The 20,004-nt window shown below is 42.1% G+C and overlaps 1 protein-coding gene across 2 annotated transcripts in view; it reads left to right on the forward strand.

The window, feature by feature from the left end:
• The first annotated feature begins 3,926 nt into the window (after nt 1–3,926).
• The window catches only part of ythdf2 (YTH N6-methyladenosine RNA binding protein 2), a 30,259-nt gene continuing 14,181 nt past the window's right edge, over nt 3,927–20,004 (forward strand). The window contains exons 1-4 of one of the 2 annotated variants that reach the window (XM_033045053.1): nt 3,927–4,405; nt 4,651–4,675; nt 9,156–9,235; nt 13,843–15,408. In XM_033045053.1, coding sequence (XP_032900944.1) covers nt 4,379–4,405; nt 4,651–4,675; nt 9,156–9,235; nt 13,843–15,408 — 1,698 coding nt within the window. In that variant the 5' untranslated portion in view covers nt 3,927–4,378. The remainder of the gene's footprint in view (nt 4,406–4,650; nt 4,676–9,155; nt 9,236–13,842; nt 15,409–20,004) is intronic. The other variant, XM_033045054.1, reaches the window with a different exon arrangement.

The following is a 20,004-nucleotide window of genomic DNA, read 5'->3' on the forward strand; positions in this document are numbered from 1 at the left end:
GTCTGGTGAACCTTCTCTGCACTCCCTCTATGGCAATAATGTCCTTCCTCAGATTTGGAGACCAAAACTGTACGCAATACTCCAGGTGTGGTCTCACCAAGACCCTGTACAACTGCAGTAGAACCTCCCTGCTCCTATACTCAAATCCCCTTGCTATGAAAGCTAACATACCATTCGCTTTCTTCACTGCCTGCTGCACCTGCATGCCTACTTTCAATGACTGGTGTCGGCCACCATTTAGATAATAGTCTGCTTTCCTGTTTTTGCCACCAAAATGGATAACCTCACATTTATCCACATTATACTGCATCTGCCAAACATTTGCCCACTCACCCAGCCTATCCAAGTCACCTTGCAGTCTCCTAGCATCCTCCTCACAGCTAACACTGCCCCCCCAGCTTAGTGTCAACCGCAAACTTGGAGATATTGCCTTCAATTCCCTCATCCAGATCATTAATATATATTGTAAATAGCTGGGGTCCCAGCACTGAGCCTTGCGGTACCCCACTAGTCACTGCCTGCCATTGTGAAAAGGACCCGTTTACTCCTACTCTTTGCTTCCTGTTTGCCAGCCAGTTCTCTATCCACATCAATACTGAACCCCCAATGCCGTGTGGTTTAAGTTTGTATACTAATCTCTTATGTGGGACCTTGTCGAAAGCCTTCTGGAAGTCCAGATACACCACATCCACTGGTTCTCCCCTATCCACGCTACTAGTTACATCCTCGAAAAATTCTATAAGATTCGTCAGACATGATTTACCTTTTGTAAATCCATGCTGGCTTTGTCCAATGATTTCACCACTTTCCAAATGTGCTGCTATCCCATCTTTAATAACTGACTCTAGCAGTTTCCCCACTACCGATGTTAGACTAATTGGTCTGTAATTCCCCGTTTTCTCTCTCCCTCCCTTCTTAAAAAGTGGGGTTACGTTTGCTACCCGCCAATCCTCAGGAACTACTCCAGAATCTAAAGAGTTTTGAAAGATTATTACTAATGCATCCACTATTTCTGGAGCTACTTCCTTAAGTACTCTGGGATGCAACCTATCTGGCCCTGGGGATTTATCGGCCTTTAATCCATTCAATTTACCCAACACCACTTCCCGGCTAACCTGGATTTCACTCAATTCCTCCAACTCCTTTGACCCGCGGTCCCCTGCTATTTCCGGCAGATTATTTATGTCTTCCTTAGTGAAGACGGAACCAAAGTAGTTATTCAATTGGTCCGCCATATCCTTGTTCCCCATGATCAACTCACCCGTTTCTGACTGCAAGGGACCTACATTTAATCTCTTTCTTTTCACATATCTATAAAAACTTTTGCAGTCAGTTTTTATGTTCCCTGCCAGTTTTCTTTCATAATCTATTTTTCCTTTCCTAATTAAGCCCTTTGTCCTCCTCTGCTGGTCTCTGAATTTCTCCCAGTCCTCCGGTATGCTGCTTTTTCTGGCTAATTTGTACGCATCATCCTTCGCTTTGATACTATCCCTGATTTCCCTTGTTATCCACGGATGCACTACCTTCCCTGATTTATTCTTTTGCCAAACTGGGATGAACAATTTTTGTAGTTCATCCATGCAGTCTTTAAATGTCTTCCATTGCATATCCACCGTCAACCCTTTTAGAATTAATTGCCAGTCAATCTTGGCCAATTCACGTCTCATACCCTCAAAGTTACCTTTCTTTAAGTTCAGAACCATTGTTTCTGAATTAACAATGTCACTCTCCATCCTAATGAAGAACTCAACCATATTATGGTCACTCTTGCCCAAGGGGGCACGTACAACAAGACTGCTAACTAACCCTTCCTCATTACTCAATACCCAGTCTAAAATAGCCTGCTCTCTCGTTGGTTTCTCTACATGTTGATTTAGATAACTATCCCGCATACATTCCAAGAAATCCTCTTCCTCAGCACCCCTGCCAATTTGATTCACCCAATCTATATGTAGATTGAAGTCACCCATTATAACGGTTTTGCCTTTGTCGCACGCATTTCTAATTTCCTGTTTGATACCATCTCCAACTTCACTACTACTGTTAGGTGGCCTGTACACAACACCCACCAGCGTTTTCTGCCCCTTAGTGTTTCGCAGCTCTACCCATACCGATTCCACATCCTCCAAACTAATGTCCTTCCTTTCCATTGCGTTAATCTCCTCTCTAATCAGCAACGCTACCCCACCTCCTTTTCCTTTCTCTCTATCCCTCCTGAATATTGAATATCCCTGGATGTTCAGCTCCCAGCCTTGGTCACCCTGGAGCCATGTCTCCGTGATCCCAACTATATCATAGTCATTAATAGCTATCTGCACATTCAACTCATCCACCTTATTACGAATGCTCCTTGCATTGAGACACAAAGCCTTCAGGCATGTTTTTACAACACTCTTACCCCTTATACAATTATGTTGAAAAGTGGCCCTTTTTGATTTTAGCCCTGGTTTTGTCTGCCTGCCACTTTTACTTTTCACCTTGCTACCTATTGCTTCTACCCTCATTTTACACCCCTTGATGGGCCGAATGGCCTAATTCTACTATTCCTTATGACCATATGAGATGCTAATTTGAAGAAGGGTCTCGACCCAAAACGTCACCCATTCCTTCCATCCAGAGATGCTCCCTGTCCTGCTGAGTAACTCCAGCATTTTTGTGTCTATCTTGGGTGTGAAGCAGCATCTGCAGTTCCTAGAGTAGGAAGGAACTGCAGATGCAGGTTTAAACTGTAGAAGAGTCTCGACCCGAAACGTCACCCATTCTTTCCATCAAGAGATGCTCCCTACTCCAGCATTGTGTGTAAGCGGGATAAGGGGGAAGTATTTTAGGACGTAGATGAGAAAAAAAAATTCACACGGAGAGTGGTGAATCTGGAATTTTCTGCCACAGAAAGTAGTTGAGGCCAGTTCATTGGCTATATTTAAGAGGGAGTTAAGTCAAGTCAAGTTTATTCGTCACATACACATACGAGATGTGCAGTGAAATGAAAAGTGGCAATGCTCGCGGACTTTGTGCAAAAAGACAAACAAACAACCAAACAAACTATAAACAGAATGGAACAGAATCACATATTCTTTCACATATTAAATATTGTGGGCGGAAGGAAAAAGGGGAAAAGACAGCAATTTAAAAAAAAGCAGTAGAGTGGTACTGTAAAAGTTAGTCCCTGGTGAGATAGGAGTTTACAGTCCTAATGGCCTCTGGGAAGAAACTCCTTCTCAACCTCTCTGTTCTCTCTGCAGTTCCTTCCTACACTAGGAACTGCAGATGCTGCTTCACACCCAAGATAGACACACAAAATGCTGGAGTAACTCAGCAGGACAGGCAGCATCTCTGGATGGAAGGAATGGGTGACTTTTCGGGTAGACTCTCTGCAGAGCCTACTTGTAGATGTGGCTCTTGTGGCTTAAGGGTACAGGGGGTATGGAGAGAAGGCAGGTACAGGATACTGAGTTGGATGATCAGCCATGATCATATTGAATGGCGGTGCAGGCTCGACTCCTGCACCTATTTTCTATGTTTCTATGTTATACAAACTTTCCCCGTGAATATTCCTTCAATCCAGGCAGCGTCCCGGTGAACCTTCTCTGTCTCGTATCCAGTGGAAACACATCCTTCCTGTAGTATGGTGACCGCAACTGTACATTATACGTAAAATGAGGTCTCAGTGGTAAATTTGGTAACGTTGTGCCAGTTCATTGACTATATTTAAGAGGGAGTTAGATGTGGCTAAAGGGATCAGGGGGTATGGAGAGAAGGCAGGGATGGGATACTGTGAGTTGGATGATCAGCCATGATCATATTGAATGGCGGTGCAGGCTCGAAGGGCCGAATGGCCTACTCCAGCACCTGTTGTCTGTGTGTGTGTGTGTGTGTGTGTCCACCTGCCTACACAGTGAGGAATGGTCCGCCGGCCTGCCAGGTGGCGCTGCGGGCGGGGTTGTAGTGGGAAGGGAAGGAGAGGGAGCGGTTCTCCTGCGGCCCAAGCGAGCGGCGCTGCCATTGTGTGTGGGTGTGTGGGAGTGAGGGAGTGAAGCACAGCAATAGCAGAGCAAGCCCAGCCCGTCCCGAGGGGAGAGGGGGGGAGAAAGTGAGCGGCATTAGCCGTCGATAACAGGAGCGCACCGAGACCGGCACCGGGACTCGCTCGGAGCGGGTGGGATATTAAACAAAATAATACCACCTCCACAAAAATCAACAACAACCCTCCCCATCCAGCGCAGAGATTAGAAAATACCCGGTCCGGCCTGTGCCAGGCCGCTCGGAGCCCAACCCACAGCCTCGGGAGCCGCGTAACGACTCTCTCCCACCCCCCTCCCCTCCCTCCCTCCCCTTCACCCTCCCCTCCCCACACCCCCTGCTCTCGGTTCATGAAGAAATGTCGGCCGCCAGCGTCCTGGATCAGGTACGGCGTTTACCCTCCTTCCCTCCATTCCTCCCTCTCCGGGAGCGGGTCTCCCTGTGCACGGGGTGCGGGTGGTGGTGGTGGGAGGGGGGAGGATGTACGGGAGGGCGCGGGGGTGGGAGGATGACGGTGACTCGCTAGGCCGCGGCCTTGGCCCTGGCCTCCCTCTCTCTCTCTCTCCATTAATGATTTCTTCCCTTCTCTCTTTTTTTTCCTCCCCACTCTCTGGAAACCCGCCGACGCAGAGACCGAAAGGCCAAGGAAACAAAGGTAAGGCGGACTGGGCTCGACTCGACTGAAAGCCCCGCAGTCTCGGGCTGTCCTGGGCTTTGGTTCTAAAATGGTGGCCGGGCCCGCGTGTGAAAGGCGGGAGCGGCTCCCCCTTCCTTCCCCCACCACCAAAACAAAACGAAACCGTCTCCCCCTCCACATCCACGCCAGGGGTGAAGAAAACTCGTGTTAGGAAGGAACTGCAGATGCTGGTTTTACACCGAAGATGGACGGACACACACACAAACATACACACAATTGCTGGAGTAACTCAGCGGGACAGGGACAGGCAACATCAACATCTCCGGAGAGAAGGGACGGCTGAGGTTTCGGGTCAGACTTGTCTGAAGACGTCTTTACCGAGGCTCCCCACCTGAAATGTCACCCCTTCCCTCTCGCCAGAGATGCTGCCTGACCCGCGGAGTTACTCCCAACATTTTGTGTCTGAGGAAAACTCGTGCGTTTAGCGGGGTGGGGTAAGAAGGAAACGGCAGTGGACAGGCCTGAAAGCCTGGGGCTCGAGTTGAGTCAATCCCCCGATAAATTTCCCCCTTTCCAGTCCCAACCAGCCCTTCCCTTCACTGCCCTTTTAACCTTATTTCCCCCCCTTGGGGTATAAACCTGTCACGGGAGATTTATTTTAAAAGATCCTTTAAGATACACATCGCAACCTGAACAGGAAGCATGACTAATGTGTTTCTGCAGCATCATCATTTTGGGTTTTCTCGAGACATTTCGATTGATCGTAAATCTTCCTGAGTTTTAGATTTTTCTTTCAAAAAATGGCGCACTTCTACGATTTGAAGGTTTAAATCAGTGTTTTTAGAAATAAGGGAGGGCAATGTCACCACGTTTGAGTCCTTGCACAGGGTTCTCGACCCGAAACATCGAGCAACATCTGCCTACATAGACGTTGCACGATCCGCTGAATCCCTCCAGTTTTTCCTTTTTGCTCCAGATTCCAGCATCTGCAGTCTCTTGTGTGACAAATTTTCGTTGAATGACGATTTTCATTTTATGGTGTTTAACAATCTTACAATGAACTGGCCATTGAAAAAAAAGCCTCGATTACAAAAAAAATTAGTCTGTTTGAAAAACTTGGATCCATTTGATACCATTAGCACTCAGCCATGCCCATATTTTTAGTCGAAGTCCTTGTGTTCATTTGTAAAATTTTGTTAATTTTGATATTTATCAATGAGGTCAACAAAGTATATGTGTTATTTTGCTTTGTGCCCACACCCTGGGGCTGGCTACATTTGTGTTACCACTCTTAAACCGTCCCATTATTTTCTGTCATTATGTTGTGGTCTTTTTGAGGCAAGATATTACTAATTTCTTTCCAAAGTTTATTCACCTGGAGTAAACTTGTTTGTGTTGGTTTAAATAACCTGTATTTCTGGAAAAATAAGCACACATTCAAATATAAATATTTACAGTTACACCAGCACCCTATTTATCATCAGTGTACAAGAAGTTCAAGTTTAAGTCTATTGGTCACATACTCAATTATACAGGTATAACCAGTAGTGAAATGCTTAAGTGCCTGTCCAGTTGTGCATGGTTCCCCACTTACACATAACCCACATATAACACATAATAAATATGTACCCCATAGATACCACATAACCCACATAAAACAATACCCACTACCTACATATAACACATACCCCATAAATATACCACATAACAAGTAGTGCTGTTACAAGCAAAGTGACAAGTGCCGTGGAACACCTGTGATAACAGCATGTTCCATCCAGTTCAGTCCCGTGTGTGTGTTTGATGGTGGTGGGGCGGGGGGTTTGGGCGGGGATGCAGGTGCTGGTGGGGAGGGTTTGGGTGTTGGGGGGCTGGGGGAGGGGGGGGGCGGCGACACTCAGTCCTCGTTCAGCAGTCTCATGGCCTGGGGAAAGAAACTACTCCTCATTCTCTCCGTGTTGGCCCTGAGCAGCCGGTACCGTTTCCCTGAAGGCAGCAGGGAAAACAGTCTGTTGTTGGGGTGAGTGTGGTCCTGGATAATTCTCCTGGCTCTTGACCTGCAGCGCTTGGTGTAGATGTCCTGCAGGTTGGGAAGGGTGGTTTTGATGGTCCGCTCAGCTGAGCGAACCACCCACCTCAGAGCCAGTTGGTCCCTCTTGGTGGTGTTCCCCCTCCAGGTGATGATGCTCCCACTCAGGATGCTCTCCACAGAAATAAATAAATGCTTTCCCCTCCTTGTTGCCTTGCTGAATATTTGATCTCTGCCAAAATGGTACATATCCCCTGCCCATAAGAAGTTGATTATTCAAGTATTAATCAGTCTGACTTTCCAAACAGTTTGTAACTTTCTCCTCCTTCAAAGACCTCTATCTTTTGTTTGTGCACGCTTCTACATTGGTTTGTTGGCAATTGGCCTCAAACAGGGGTGAAATAGATTATAGCACTAAGTAAATAATCTTGAGACAGATATCACACGGGCTAATAACCTGTAGCAAATTAAACTAAAATGACCTGTTACGAATTAATCATACCACATTCTCAGGCTTGTGTTTGGTAATTTTTTCTGGTATGGAATCTAGAGAAAGATCGATCAGGAATCGCTTAATTTTGCTGTAAATTGTAAATACACGGCCAACTGATGGATATAGACCAATGAAAACATTTCTTATATCTGTAAAGGTTATGTTATCACTTTCTGCAGTCTTAAGTACAGTTCGAAAGCTTCTTTGTTATTGTTGATGTGATTTTAGTTGTAATGCAAACAGCAGCAGATTTGTTGTGGGGAGGTATCAAACCAGAAACGTTGTTTGGACACAAAGTGATGGAATAATTTAGTGGGTCAAACTGAAGACGGGTCCAGACCTGAAACATCACCTATCCATGTGTTCCAGAGATGCTGCTTGACCAGCTGAGTTACTCCAGCACTTTGTGTCCTTTTGTGTAAACCAGTTATCTGCAGTTCCTTGTTTCTGCAGAAACTTGTTTTCTATTTCCAGTTTTGTTTCTTCCTTGTCCATCCCCAAATTTTCAACAATCTTATGGTGTAAGGTATGTGCTAGAGTATGGGGTACATAAGCATCGGTGAGGTTCAATATTGCTGTGGGTACTGTTTGGGAGTGTTAAATTGGTTGATGTCCAAAGATGTTGGACTTTTCTACAGAGGACATTTTATCTTGATTAGGTGTGGAATTTTGGTTGATTTGCATCTTCTTAGATTGGTATTGCTCTGACAAATTGTAAAACATCATTTGTGCTCTGGCACAAATTATCCACAATTAGGATTAAATGCGACTTTCTAAATGCATACTAGGCAGAATTTGATCATTTCATTTTTTTGCTTTGGAACGTGCAATTCACATTGTGGACACGTTCATGTAAAAGCACAATTTTTTTCTGATAACTCCTAAGATATATATTCAAAGTGCTGGACAAGGGATGTATTCCTGGTTGCCTGGTGTTTTTAAACTGTTTATATGCCCTGTTAACGCAACAATGTACCAGGAAAGGCATTTAGCATTTTATCTTGGCAGGAATGCCATATCTTTGAATGGTTACACCACGTGCTTGACTTGCCTACTAAGTAAATAAGACTATGGTGAGCTTGTGAGTCATGCCAGTTTAAAAGTGCAGGAGTGTCTAGTAAGGATGCTAATGTTTTGTTTCTCTTTCTGCAAGTTATCTAGGACAGAGCGCTATTGGAATGGGGCTAAACAAGATGTTTTTGTGTTCCATCTAATTTTTTTTCAGTTCTCTATTTCATACGTAACCAGATCCAGCTTTCATTTAGTCCTGGTGGCTAATGACTCCCCAGTTGGCTATTGGAGGTTTGCTGCTATTGATAAGTTTTGTGTGGGAAGGAACTGCAGATGCTGGTTATACACAGAAGATAGACACAAAATGCTGGAGTAACTCAGCGGGACAGGCAGTATCTCTGGAAAGAAGGATTGGGTACCGTTCGGTTCGAAACCCTTCTTCCTTCTGTAGTCAGACCCGAAGCGTCGCCCATTCCTTCTTTCCAGAGATGCTGCCCGTCCCACTGGGTTACTCCAGCATTTTGTGTCTATCTTCGATTGATCAGGTACTGCATCCCCCTTCCATTTTCCCACTCTTCCTCCTCCATTTTCACACTCTTCCAATCGTAGCAAAAACAATTAGAGCAGCTGCCTTCCAGTGACTTGGTTTTGATCCTGACCCACAGTGCTGTCGGTAGAGAGCTTGTACATTCTCCTAGATGGCTACATGGGTTTCCTCTGGGTGCTGTGATGTCCTCCGTCATCGCAAAAGATTGACCGCTATAAATTTCCTCTAGTGTATAGATGATTGGTAGACTCTACGGGTGGGGAGGGCTGATGGGAATCATGGATTAATGGTAATGTGGGGAGAATAAAATGGATTAGTGTAGAATTGGTGTGAAAATAGATGCTTGATGTTTGGCGTAGTCTCATTGGGCTGATTCTGTGCCATAACTTTCTCAATGATTCTGTGACCATTTCTTTTATAGTGCAAAATGGAGCAGTTCACCAAAAGGATGCACTCAATGATGATGATTTTGAGCCTTATCTGAACACTCAGACCAGGCAGGTGAGTGTGTGTGTATTTTACTAATAAGTGTGCTTTTAATGGGAGAGGAAAAAAGAATGTTAATTTAGAGAATGTTGAAAACTTTGTCAAGAATAAAGTTGCCATTGCCCCGGTATTAATGTTGAATTTTGTGTTTGTTCTTTTTTTTCTCGGTTACATAGAAAAGTTTAAAGTTGTAGAGGGAGGTTAAGTGGAAGTATTAATTTTCGGGGGGGGGGGGGGTTAACCGTTGATTACTCTTTGCAACTATCACATGGCTTTGATTGTTGTGATGAACAACTGCCCAGGTTGTCTAACAATATTTTAAATAATCTTGGATAATGTGAGCATATTATAAACATGTGTATATCATCTGTTGTTGCCTTCCTTCTTTCCATCCAACTACAGCCTAACCATGGTTTACAAGTTTCAGTTGTATGTTAGGGTATTTTGGTGCTATTTACCTTCGGAATGCAAACATTCCTGCAAGATCTATCATAAGGTCAACCCCTTATTTTATGACCCTGACCCCCCAGTTCTAGATTCTACCATCTTTCGTTATTAGTACTCTGAAGAATAATAGTTTGCCAGGGGTTAAATGTGTTTACAAGCAAATACCTTTTGTGATGAATTTACTTGTGCATGTGTAGAGAACATTATGTACACAATTCCACAAAAGAACACTAAGATCAGAAAATGGTAAATTGTTGGCTGTGGAAATCGGTCATAGAGTAGGGGAGCAGGCCCTTCAGCCTGACTCGTCCATGTGCCCACGATGCCCATATCCCTCTAAACTTTTTGTATCCACGTATCTGTCCAATTATATTATTGTACCTGCATGGACCAATTGCTCTGGCATCTTGTTCCATATATGTACAACCCACTATGTGGAAAATGTTGCCTCTTTGTATTCAATGCCCTGACTGATGAAGACCAGTAAGCCCCTGACTACCTGACTCCCGGATACAAAGCCAACGTGGCTATTGTTAATCAAACCACATCTTTCCAAATGCATGTATCACTTTGAATCTGCTCTGCTCCAGTAACTTGTCTACCACAGATGTTAGGCTTACTGGTCTATTGTTGTCATTTTTTTATTTTTTTTGCAACCCTTAAATAAAGGCACAATGTTTGCCACCCTCCAATCCCCTAGCATCTTGTAAACTTTTATTTCCTTTTAATTTTAACTACTTAAGAACTGTAAGATTCTAAACCTAATATTGGTTTGTTCTTCGGTGTGTTTTGAATCCCCACCCAGGTATTTGAAATGTCTCCCAAAACATCTTGGGGAATTACAGTTGCACTAATCCGAATGAGAGGAATTAAAAGGCAATAAAAAGGACGAGAATGCTGGCAGATATGATTAATATTTCAAAACTTCATTGATGGAGGTTGAGATAATAAGCTGGGCACTCCCATTTGAAAATATTTTCTAAAAGGTTCTCTCCCCGATAGCTCAGACAATACTTAGTCATCATGATTGAATGGCCTTGGTAAGTTTACCGGTTTCAGCCAGAATGACACAAAAGGGGATACAATGGCCTAAAACGGAAACCTTCTGGAGATGCTGCTTACAGCAGCCAACATTTATGGAGAGAGTTAATGTCACTGACCTTTCATTATCAATATTTCCATTGTGTTTTTATTTTTCATTTTCAGCACCTGCAATATTTTAATGTAAAAATTATCTTCTCCCCAGCATAGGGAGCAAGAAAGTGCAGACACTGGAAATTTAAAATGAAATGCTATAAATACGAGTGACTAATTAATGCCTCAGTATCCTGCTTAACCTCATACATATATCCTTTATGTTGCAAGATCATTGAATTTCTTTACTTGTCCTTAACCACAGCCTCTTATTACCATAAACTTAAGTCATATCTGGTGCCAGGTCTCCCTTTTTCTCCACCTCTGTAATTCACATGATATCCAAGACTATGCTCTTAACTTGTCAATTGTTATGATTGACGGGAAAAGAGCTGCCTGGCTAACCTAATTAACTTGTCCCAAGTGCCATTCATTTAATCAACCTTATGTTGAGTTCCATCATATTCTAATGCCAATATATCTCCAAATTTAATCCTAATGTCTGCTGACCCACATCCACAGTTATCTTTTCATGCTTTATCTGAACTTCAGGCTCTGGGTTTTTGCACTCTGATTGAATAGCTTTTCGCTATGACTTTTCAGATTTTCTGTTCGAAGCTTTTCCTATTTTTCCAATTTTTTTTCCCCTTCAATTTTCCATTCCAATTGTTCCATTTCAGATTTGCAAGGGATTCCTTCTTGGATTGTTACTTTTTGACTAGAGAGTTTTCCCGCCTCCTATACTGTTGCAGTAGACTTATGCAGTCCAATATGTGTCCAGATAGTGGCAAAACGGTGATATTCCTTTACGATAGTTGTCCGTTTTATATTTTTGCCAATCTTTTCATAGGTGGCCTGAAAAACATCAGAAGTGTGAATCAAGGTGTGAATTGTTCATTTAGAGCAACTGTTCACTAAACTAAATTACAACTTAATGCATATTGCTCCTCAATGGTGAAATATTTATTTTTAGAATCATTTAGATCCCTGAATTTCCTCCTTGGTCTCAAGCCAAATCTTTAAATGTTCTCCCGGCCATAAATCCTGTTCTCCAACTTCACCTTGCCCCGCCTTGCTCTTATTGAATTCTTCCTTTCACTAAGTTGCATTTTAAAACCTGACTGACTGCCAATCTTGCTGCAGCTAAGTGAGATCTGCTGTGTCCCTTTTTTCCTGTCCCATAACAAGTGTTTGGTCCTGATTAATCATTTGCTGAAGTATTCCTTACTTGTCCTTCTACAATCTTTTCTTCTCCCAAACACTCCTTTCCTCTCCTGCTCCCAAAACTACTTTTTTTTGCTATCTTGCTCACAACTGTCGGATGGAAGCTGCATACCCAAATCTCGTTGCACTTATGTGCAATGACAATAAAATATATTATTATTATTATTATACCTTATGAAGTTCAAATAAAGAGAGAGTTTGTTTCCTATGGAGTCATGACTCACAGAGACCCAAGGTGAGATTCAGGTAGCAGTTTGCACACTTGGCATCTTCTGTAAATGCAAGCAGTTGTAACATTTTCTTCTGAGACTATATATTTAGTTTGTTTTATATGGAGTTTCAGGCACATCTTTAGTTAAAGCAGCTGCAATAATGGGACAAGAATCTACTGTGTAAGATCACTGATTTTTGGTGCCCATCTTTGTTAAGCCTTTGAGGGGAAATTACTAATGTCTCTTCCTGGTTAGATATCTGAATGTTACGAGGGGGATCGTGCAGGAATGTCAAATTGTTAAATGTAGTTGATGTCAAATTGAAGGGGAATCAAGCTACATCCAGTTAACTCATGGAAAATTAACTGCAATCAGCTTGTAGCTGGAAAACCATTCCAAATAAAGTATTAGTTTTATCTTGCTGGAAAATGATATAATGTTTCCTTTTTTTGTGCTCTCAACATTGCAAAGGATATGTCCTGTGATTTGTTACAATAGAAATGAATAATAGATTGTGGTATTTCTCCATAATGCTCGTAATTTTAATACAATATAATTATGCATATGGTTTGAACTTCAGTAAAGATTACATTTATGTACTTCCATGTAAATGTTTCTAGCCAAGTTGCTTTGCAGAGTCTGAGCTGTACTTGAAGCAAAGTATTTTAAACCTATGTATTGCACGGAAAAAAGTTGAAATCCGATTAACTGTTGCTCAGTCAATTTTGTGTGATTGTGATATTGTGTATAGAGTGTTGGAAGTATTTTGCAAGCTGATTTGTACTTAAAAATTTGTACTTGCGTTGTGGGACATGTTAATAGAAGCAAATGGTGTGAACATTTGCAAATTGGGTAAAAGCGCAACTTTTGTGCTTCATGCTTTCTCAAGCACTGTCAAACATTATGCTAGACTAGTATTAGTATAATTCTATTCAGGGACTAGTATTAATAATCTGTTCAGTTAGGAACAAGTTTTTGCTGAATTTAGATAATCAGACTAGTTCCATAAAAGATGGAATGCTAACAGAAAGAATCTTCATGCCCTCAAATTATGTTACGTATAATCCATTCTGCCATTTAGTGACTAGGGCAGAATTCCCCATATTTCCAGATAATGTAATTGTACATGCAATGTTTTTTCAACATAAAAATATCTTGTGTGTGATAGACCTATTGTATGAAGATTGGAGTATATGTGGAGTAAAGATAACAAACTCGGGAATCTGAAATTTCTAATTTTTATTCCAATTTAATGTGTTCTTTACATGGCTTTTAAATTTCATTCTTTAGCCATAAATGTCTTGTACCAAGTAGTTTCCAATCGCAAATCTGTAATAGTTTTATAATTATGGGGTTGTACTGTATCGACCATATGGTCTTGAGATTCCTGTTGCACGTTTCTTTCTGTTGCTATAATTGATGTTTAAAGTGGCATGATAACTTTGTGCAGCTATATCAATGATATGAAAATCCCAGTGAGAGCGTTGCATATTTATGCTGTTCATTGGCAGTTAATCTAAATGTTTTAATATAATTTAGATTGTCCAAAGTGCTCATTCTGTGTAATGTCTTTCATTACTGAATATTTTTATTTTTGTTTTGCAGAACAATACATATACTGCCATGTCTGACTCCTACCTACCAAGTTACTATAGTCCATCTATAGGGTTCCAGTATTCGTTGAGTGAGGCGGCTTGGTCCACTGGAGGAGATCCACCTATGCCCTATCTGACATCATATGGACAGCTGAGTAATGGAGAGCATCATTTTCTACCTGATGCCATGTTTGGACAGCCTGGGACTTTGGGTAATACTCCTTTCATGAGCCAGCATGGGTTTAACTTCTTTCCGAGTGGCGTGGACTTCTCAGCTTGGGGGACCAGCAGTTCTCAGGGACAGTCCACTCAAAGCTCAGGCTATAGCCCCAGCAGTTATGCCTATCCTCCTAGCTCTCTGGGCGGAGCTATGATGGATGGACAGTCAACCTTTGCCAACGATACACTGAATAAAGCACCAGGTATGAATAGCATTGACCATGGAATGGCAGGACTGAAAATAAGTGGTGGTGAGGTTGCTAGTAATGTATCTAAAATGGTAGGTTCTGCTGTTGGGAGCAATCCTATATCGACTATTTCCAATAATGCGATACCTTCTAATCCCATGCCACCAACTACAATTGCTCCCCCCAAGCCAGCTTCATGGGCGGACATTGCAAGCAAGCCTGCAAAACCCCAACCCAAGAAAGCAAAAGGTGGGTCCAGTGGGCCATCTCTTCCACCGCCTCCAATTAAACATAATATGGATATTGGTACTTGGGATAACAAAGGGACAGTGGCCAAAACGGCTCCTCCGCCATCAACTCATGCCAGTGGCCAGCAACAAGGCCAGCCACCTCAGCTGCCGGTGAACCAGCAGGTGGTCAATATGCAGCCTCAACAAGTGTCCTCGGGCCAGCAGCAGCAGGTGTCCTCACAGCCAGTGCAGCAGCAGCCGCAGCCAAATCGCTGGGTTGCACCCCGCAACCGTGCTGCGGGATTTGGCCAAAATGGCGTGGATACTGGAGGCATCGGGCTGCCGCATGGGAATTCAAATTCTGCCTCAGTGGAAGCGCACCCAGTTTTGGAGAAATTGCGTTCTGTCAACAACTACAACCCTAAGGATTTTGACTGGAACCCCAAACATGGACGAGTTTTCATCATTAAGAGCTACTCTGAGGATGACATCCATCGCTCTATTAAATATTCCATTTGGTGTAGTACCGAGCATGGCAACAAGAGACTGGATGCAGCCTACCGTACGATGAACGGCAAGGGCCCTGTTTACCTCTTGTTTAGTGTCAATGGGAGTGGTCACTTTTGTGGTGTTGCCGAGATGAAGTCAACTGTAGACTACAACACTTGTGCTGGGGTGTGGTCTCAGGATAAGTGGAAGGGACGGTTTGACGTCAGGTGGATATTTGTGAAGGACGTGCCCAATAGTCAACTGCGGCATATTCGTCTGGAAAACAATGAGAATAAACCTGTCACCAACTCCCGAGACACTCAGGAGGTGCCCTTGGAAAAGGCCAAGCAGGTTCTGAAAATTATTGCCAGTTACAAGCATATGACCTCCATCTTTGATGACTTTTCTCATTACGAAAAACGTCAAGAGGAGGAGGAGTGTGTTAAAAAGGTTGGTCATACTAAGAAATGTTAATTGGAAAGTTGTAACATGGTGAAATTGTCAACTTTCAAAAGTCAGTTGGAACTTTTGAGTATTAAGTGTTAAGTTTCTTTTTTTTTTTAATATGCATATACAAGAAAATCTGTTTACTTAAACCCTGGTAATCCTAATTTTGTCTGAGTTTAATGGCTTATAAATGTCACTAGATATCAGAAAACATTAAGGAGGGATGTGAAATGTTCAGTGTGCTCTTGCACTGTAATCCCTCATCCTGCAATTATTGACATTTTAGATTTTGTCCTTCGAACCTTGGGTAGTGTCTGGATAATATTTTCTGTTGTATTACAATAGGATGAAGCATTGAGGCGATAAATTCAGGGTGTCGCACAAGTATATCATATAATAAAAGTGTATTGGCTCAAATGTGATTTCTCTTTTCACTTATGGTTTGAAATAATAACAATGGTGATAACTGCACTGACCACACAGCTAGAAGATTTGAACCCAGTTGAAGAAATCAGGGGATACATTGAGATAAGACTGCAGCTACTCAACAAGCAGAGTGATAATTACTCTTAAATATATTTTGATAAAATATAATTTCATTTTGCTCTGTCATCACCTGTTGAGTACATTTTTATGCATGTTCTTTTGGTTGACTGAGCTCATTGATTTAGTGCAAAGGATTCATTCCTTGATTTAAGCCACTGTGGCACGTATTTTAGACCAGTCCTAGCTGACAGACTAAATGTTCTTAATGTGCAAGATGAATTTGGGGGTTTGTCATTTCCATTCAGATTTTAATGGAGTGATGTGCAGTGCAACTAATTTAGTATTGAGGAAGAATCTATGAAGAAATATCACAATGGCTGAAGCTGTCATAAATCATTGTTTGAATTGGAAGACATTTTCCTAAATAATAGAATATTAAATTCTCTAACTCCAAATGTGATAGCTATTTTAAGTGTGTGTGTTATGGTGATGTTGGGTGACTGACTGAAGAAATTTGTTAAATTTCCCACATCAATAGGGTTTGTAATAATAATAAGCACATAAAACATAGATAAACAGATGGATGTCTATCTTGTGCTGTTCAACTTGTCAGATAGTTTACCATGAGGTCAACAATATAAAAAGTGCACCAGAGAACGCATTAAGCAAGGCAGACTACTTGATGTCGCATCTCTCCCTCATTCGGATACTGTGGCTGCAATAGTTACCGTGTGAAGATTGTGCAGTGATGCCCCGGAGCCATGAACTTTCATCATTCAGAAGACCATGGATAACATCACTATCTCTCATCTGACCTTCAGAATTCTTGAACTCAATTATACAAAATCTTCCATTACAAAACTTTTCTCACTGTCAGTCTCCAAGGGCAGCTACAGATGTACTTGTAGATGGGGACCAAGTATATAATGACTAGTAAAAAATACACCTTCAGTGGAGCTAGTAAAGACCAAAATATGTTTTTAAATGTAAGTATACCCAATTGGAAGTTCAGGATCTTGGATGGTTATCAGAAATTATATTTTAAATGCGAACTTTCTAAATTATAGGCAGGCAAACAGATTTTGACCTCAAAATATTTAAATCTTAAAAAATTGCTTTACGTCAAACCAAAGTGACTAAATAACTGTTGAAGGATCATTATTACTGAATATTGATTTAATCTTCACTATTTTGAACAGATGAATATCATTGAGGCTGGTTTATCTCTTCCATCTGAGTAGAGCATTTGGCCTATGCCTATTTAATTGGAATTGATATCAGGCATGAAATCATTACTACTTTGCCTGGGAAATTTGTTAGAATAATGAAGCTAGGCAGTTTTAGATAAAAATTAATTTAAATCTTCTTGTACTTTGAAACCAAAAAAAAGCATTTAACTCCAAATTTGTTGCTAAAAGATTTTGTCAAATTGATATATTGCATGCTGCTCTTCCTTAGTTAGGAGCAAAGAGGATGGGTTCTGAAAACCAATTATTTATTTGCTGGTGCTCTAAGGGTGGATGTTCTGTGTTTAGCCCAAACATTGAAGATGCACATTCTTGGCTGACATTTAAGTATTATATGAATAAAGGAGTGTTGCATTACTGAACATACAATCCTTCGGGCCAAATGTTAAACCTTGGTTTTGTGGTTGGTTTTGAGGAGTGGTGCCTTAGATGACATTTAAAGAATTAGCATTTGCTCTTGTTCGAAGCTTGGTGAAAAATTGATGAATGTTCATCGAATAGTACAGTACAGAAGCAGGGTCCCCTTTTTGCTGTCTTTGTCAATGGTGGCTGTAATGCCTATATGTGCTAATCCCACTTGCCAGTGTTAGCCACATCCATGTCTACCTTTCCTACACCAACACCTCTCCAAATGCCTTTTAAACGTTATAGCTGTATCTAATTTCGCTGTCTCTGCAGCTTGTTCCAGATAACTACCACTCTTTGTGTGGAAAATATATGTCCCTCATAATTTTATAAATTTCCAATGTCATTCCTCGACCCCCTGTGTTCCATAGAGAATAAGCACAGTCAATTCGATCTCTCCCCATAACTACAACCATCCATTCCAGGTAACATCCTGGTGAATCTATTCTGCACTCTGTTGCTGCCACATCATCCTTGTGTTGTTGACTGAGCATTACACAAATACCCTGCAAGGTGGGTTGCAACTTCCTAAGGATGTGAAACATTGTATACATTCTTAGCAGCCAGGATTGCTAATCTATCCACCATGCCAATAGACAGATGAATAGGCCACTGCTGTACTGGAGCTTACTGCCAAAGTTTGGCTGCTGCGCCAAGTGTAGTCCCTCTCATCGTCAGGGACCTATGTTCAATCTTGACTTCCAATGCTCTTTGTTTGGAGTTTGTACATTCTCCCTGTGACCTCATGGGTTTCTTCTGGGCGCCCTTCTACGTCTCAATAGTTTGATTGGCAGTGTAAAATCTGTTTTTGGGGGGGGGGGGGGGGGAGGTAGTTGAGGGAGAAATGCTACTGATTCCCACAGCTATCTAGACAACACTTCTTCCTACCCTGCCTCCTATCCCCTACTCCCAATTCCTCTGTCTACATTGCATCTGCGCCCAAGGTGAGGTATTCCATACCAGGACATCTGAGATGTCCTCATTCTTTAGGGAACAGGGGTTCCCCTCTGCCATCATATATGAGGCCCTCACACGTGTCTCCTCGATACCCCGCAGCTCTGCTCTTGCTCCCCCTCCCCCCCCCAGTTGCAACAGGGACAGAGTCCTCACCTTTCACCCCTTAACATCCCTTCCCACCCAACCCCCCCCCCCCCCCCCCCACAGTTGCTTTCCCGTGCAACTGCAGAAGATTCAACACCTGTCCTTGTACCTCCTCCCTTGACTCCGTCCAAGGACCCTGACAGTTCTTTTAGGTGAGGCAGAGGTTCACTTGCACCTCCTCCAACCTCATCCACTGGATCTGCTGTTCCAGGTGTGGACAATATATATATATATGTGTGTGTGTGTGTGTATATATGTATATGTATATATATCAAAACCTGCATAGTCTCCCAGCTTAACTCCTCCTCCCATTCCCACACTGATCTTTCTGCCCTGGGCCGCCTCCACTGTCAGAGTAGGCTCAACACAAATTGTAGGAACAGCACCTCATATTTCGCTTCGGTAGCTTACAATCCAATCTACTTTATAACCCTTGCTTTCCCTCTTCATCCCTCCCTCCCCACGTTCTCTGACCAGTCTGACTGTCCTCCTGATTAAATTTGATCTCTGTAAGCTTTGTTCTCACCTCCCCCTAGCCAACAATGATTCTACATTTTCCTTGAACACCATCCCTTTTGATGTCTCGTTTTCACACCCTGCCCGTCCATATCTCCATCTCCCTCTCCCCTGACTCTCAGTCTGATAAAGGGTCTCGACCCGCTTGTCCCGCTGAGTTACTCCAGCATTTTATGTCTATCTTTAGTGCAGATGGATACTTAATGGTCTGTGGGAACTCAGTAAATTAAACGGCCTCTTTGAGTGTTGAGACTCTGCCCTTAATGTGGTACCCACTACCACAAAAAAAAACCCAGAATAAATAGTATGATTAATGGGAAACTGGTTGAGAGCATGGGCAAAATAAATGTGATAATTGACAGACCAGTTGGATCAAGTCCCCTGTATACCATGAATTCTGTATCAATCCATGCAAAAATCAGTAGATTAAAAATAACATTTTGTTCAGTGACTTGATGTGCTTCATTGATGTCTAAATAAAAAGTTTAGACAACCTTTTGAATTTGAATTTTCAAGCTAAGCAAATTATAATGGCTAATTAAAAATTTTACCCAACTGCATACATTATTAAAATTATTTATTTGTGCTTCACAAGACAGAGTACTATATGGAAATGGGTGACCTCCACTATATTTGCTTATTGCTTCAATTATTATTTCAATGTTATACCTGCAAAGTTTATTTAAACAGATAGCACACAACTTCTTGTGATCCCATTCATTAGGGTGATTGCTCTGCTGTCAAACTATTCCTTTTTCAGTGCAACCCATCTAAATTTGTGTGCCATATTCTAAATGGGACTAGGTTTGAAATTAATTTTCCAAAAATATAATTTCAAGATTAA

This window comes from Amblyraja radiata, chromosome 27 (genome assembly GCF_010909765.2).
Source record: "Amblyraja radiata isolate CabotCenter1 chromosome 27, sAmbRad1.1.pri, whole genome shotgun sequence".
NCBI lineage: Eukaryota > Metazoa > Chordata > Chondrichthyes > Rajiformes > Rajidae > Amblyraja > Amblyraja radiata.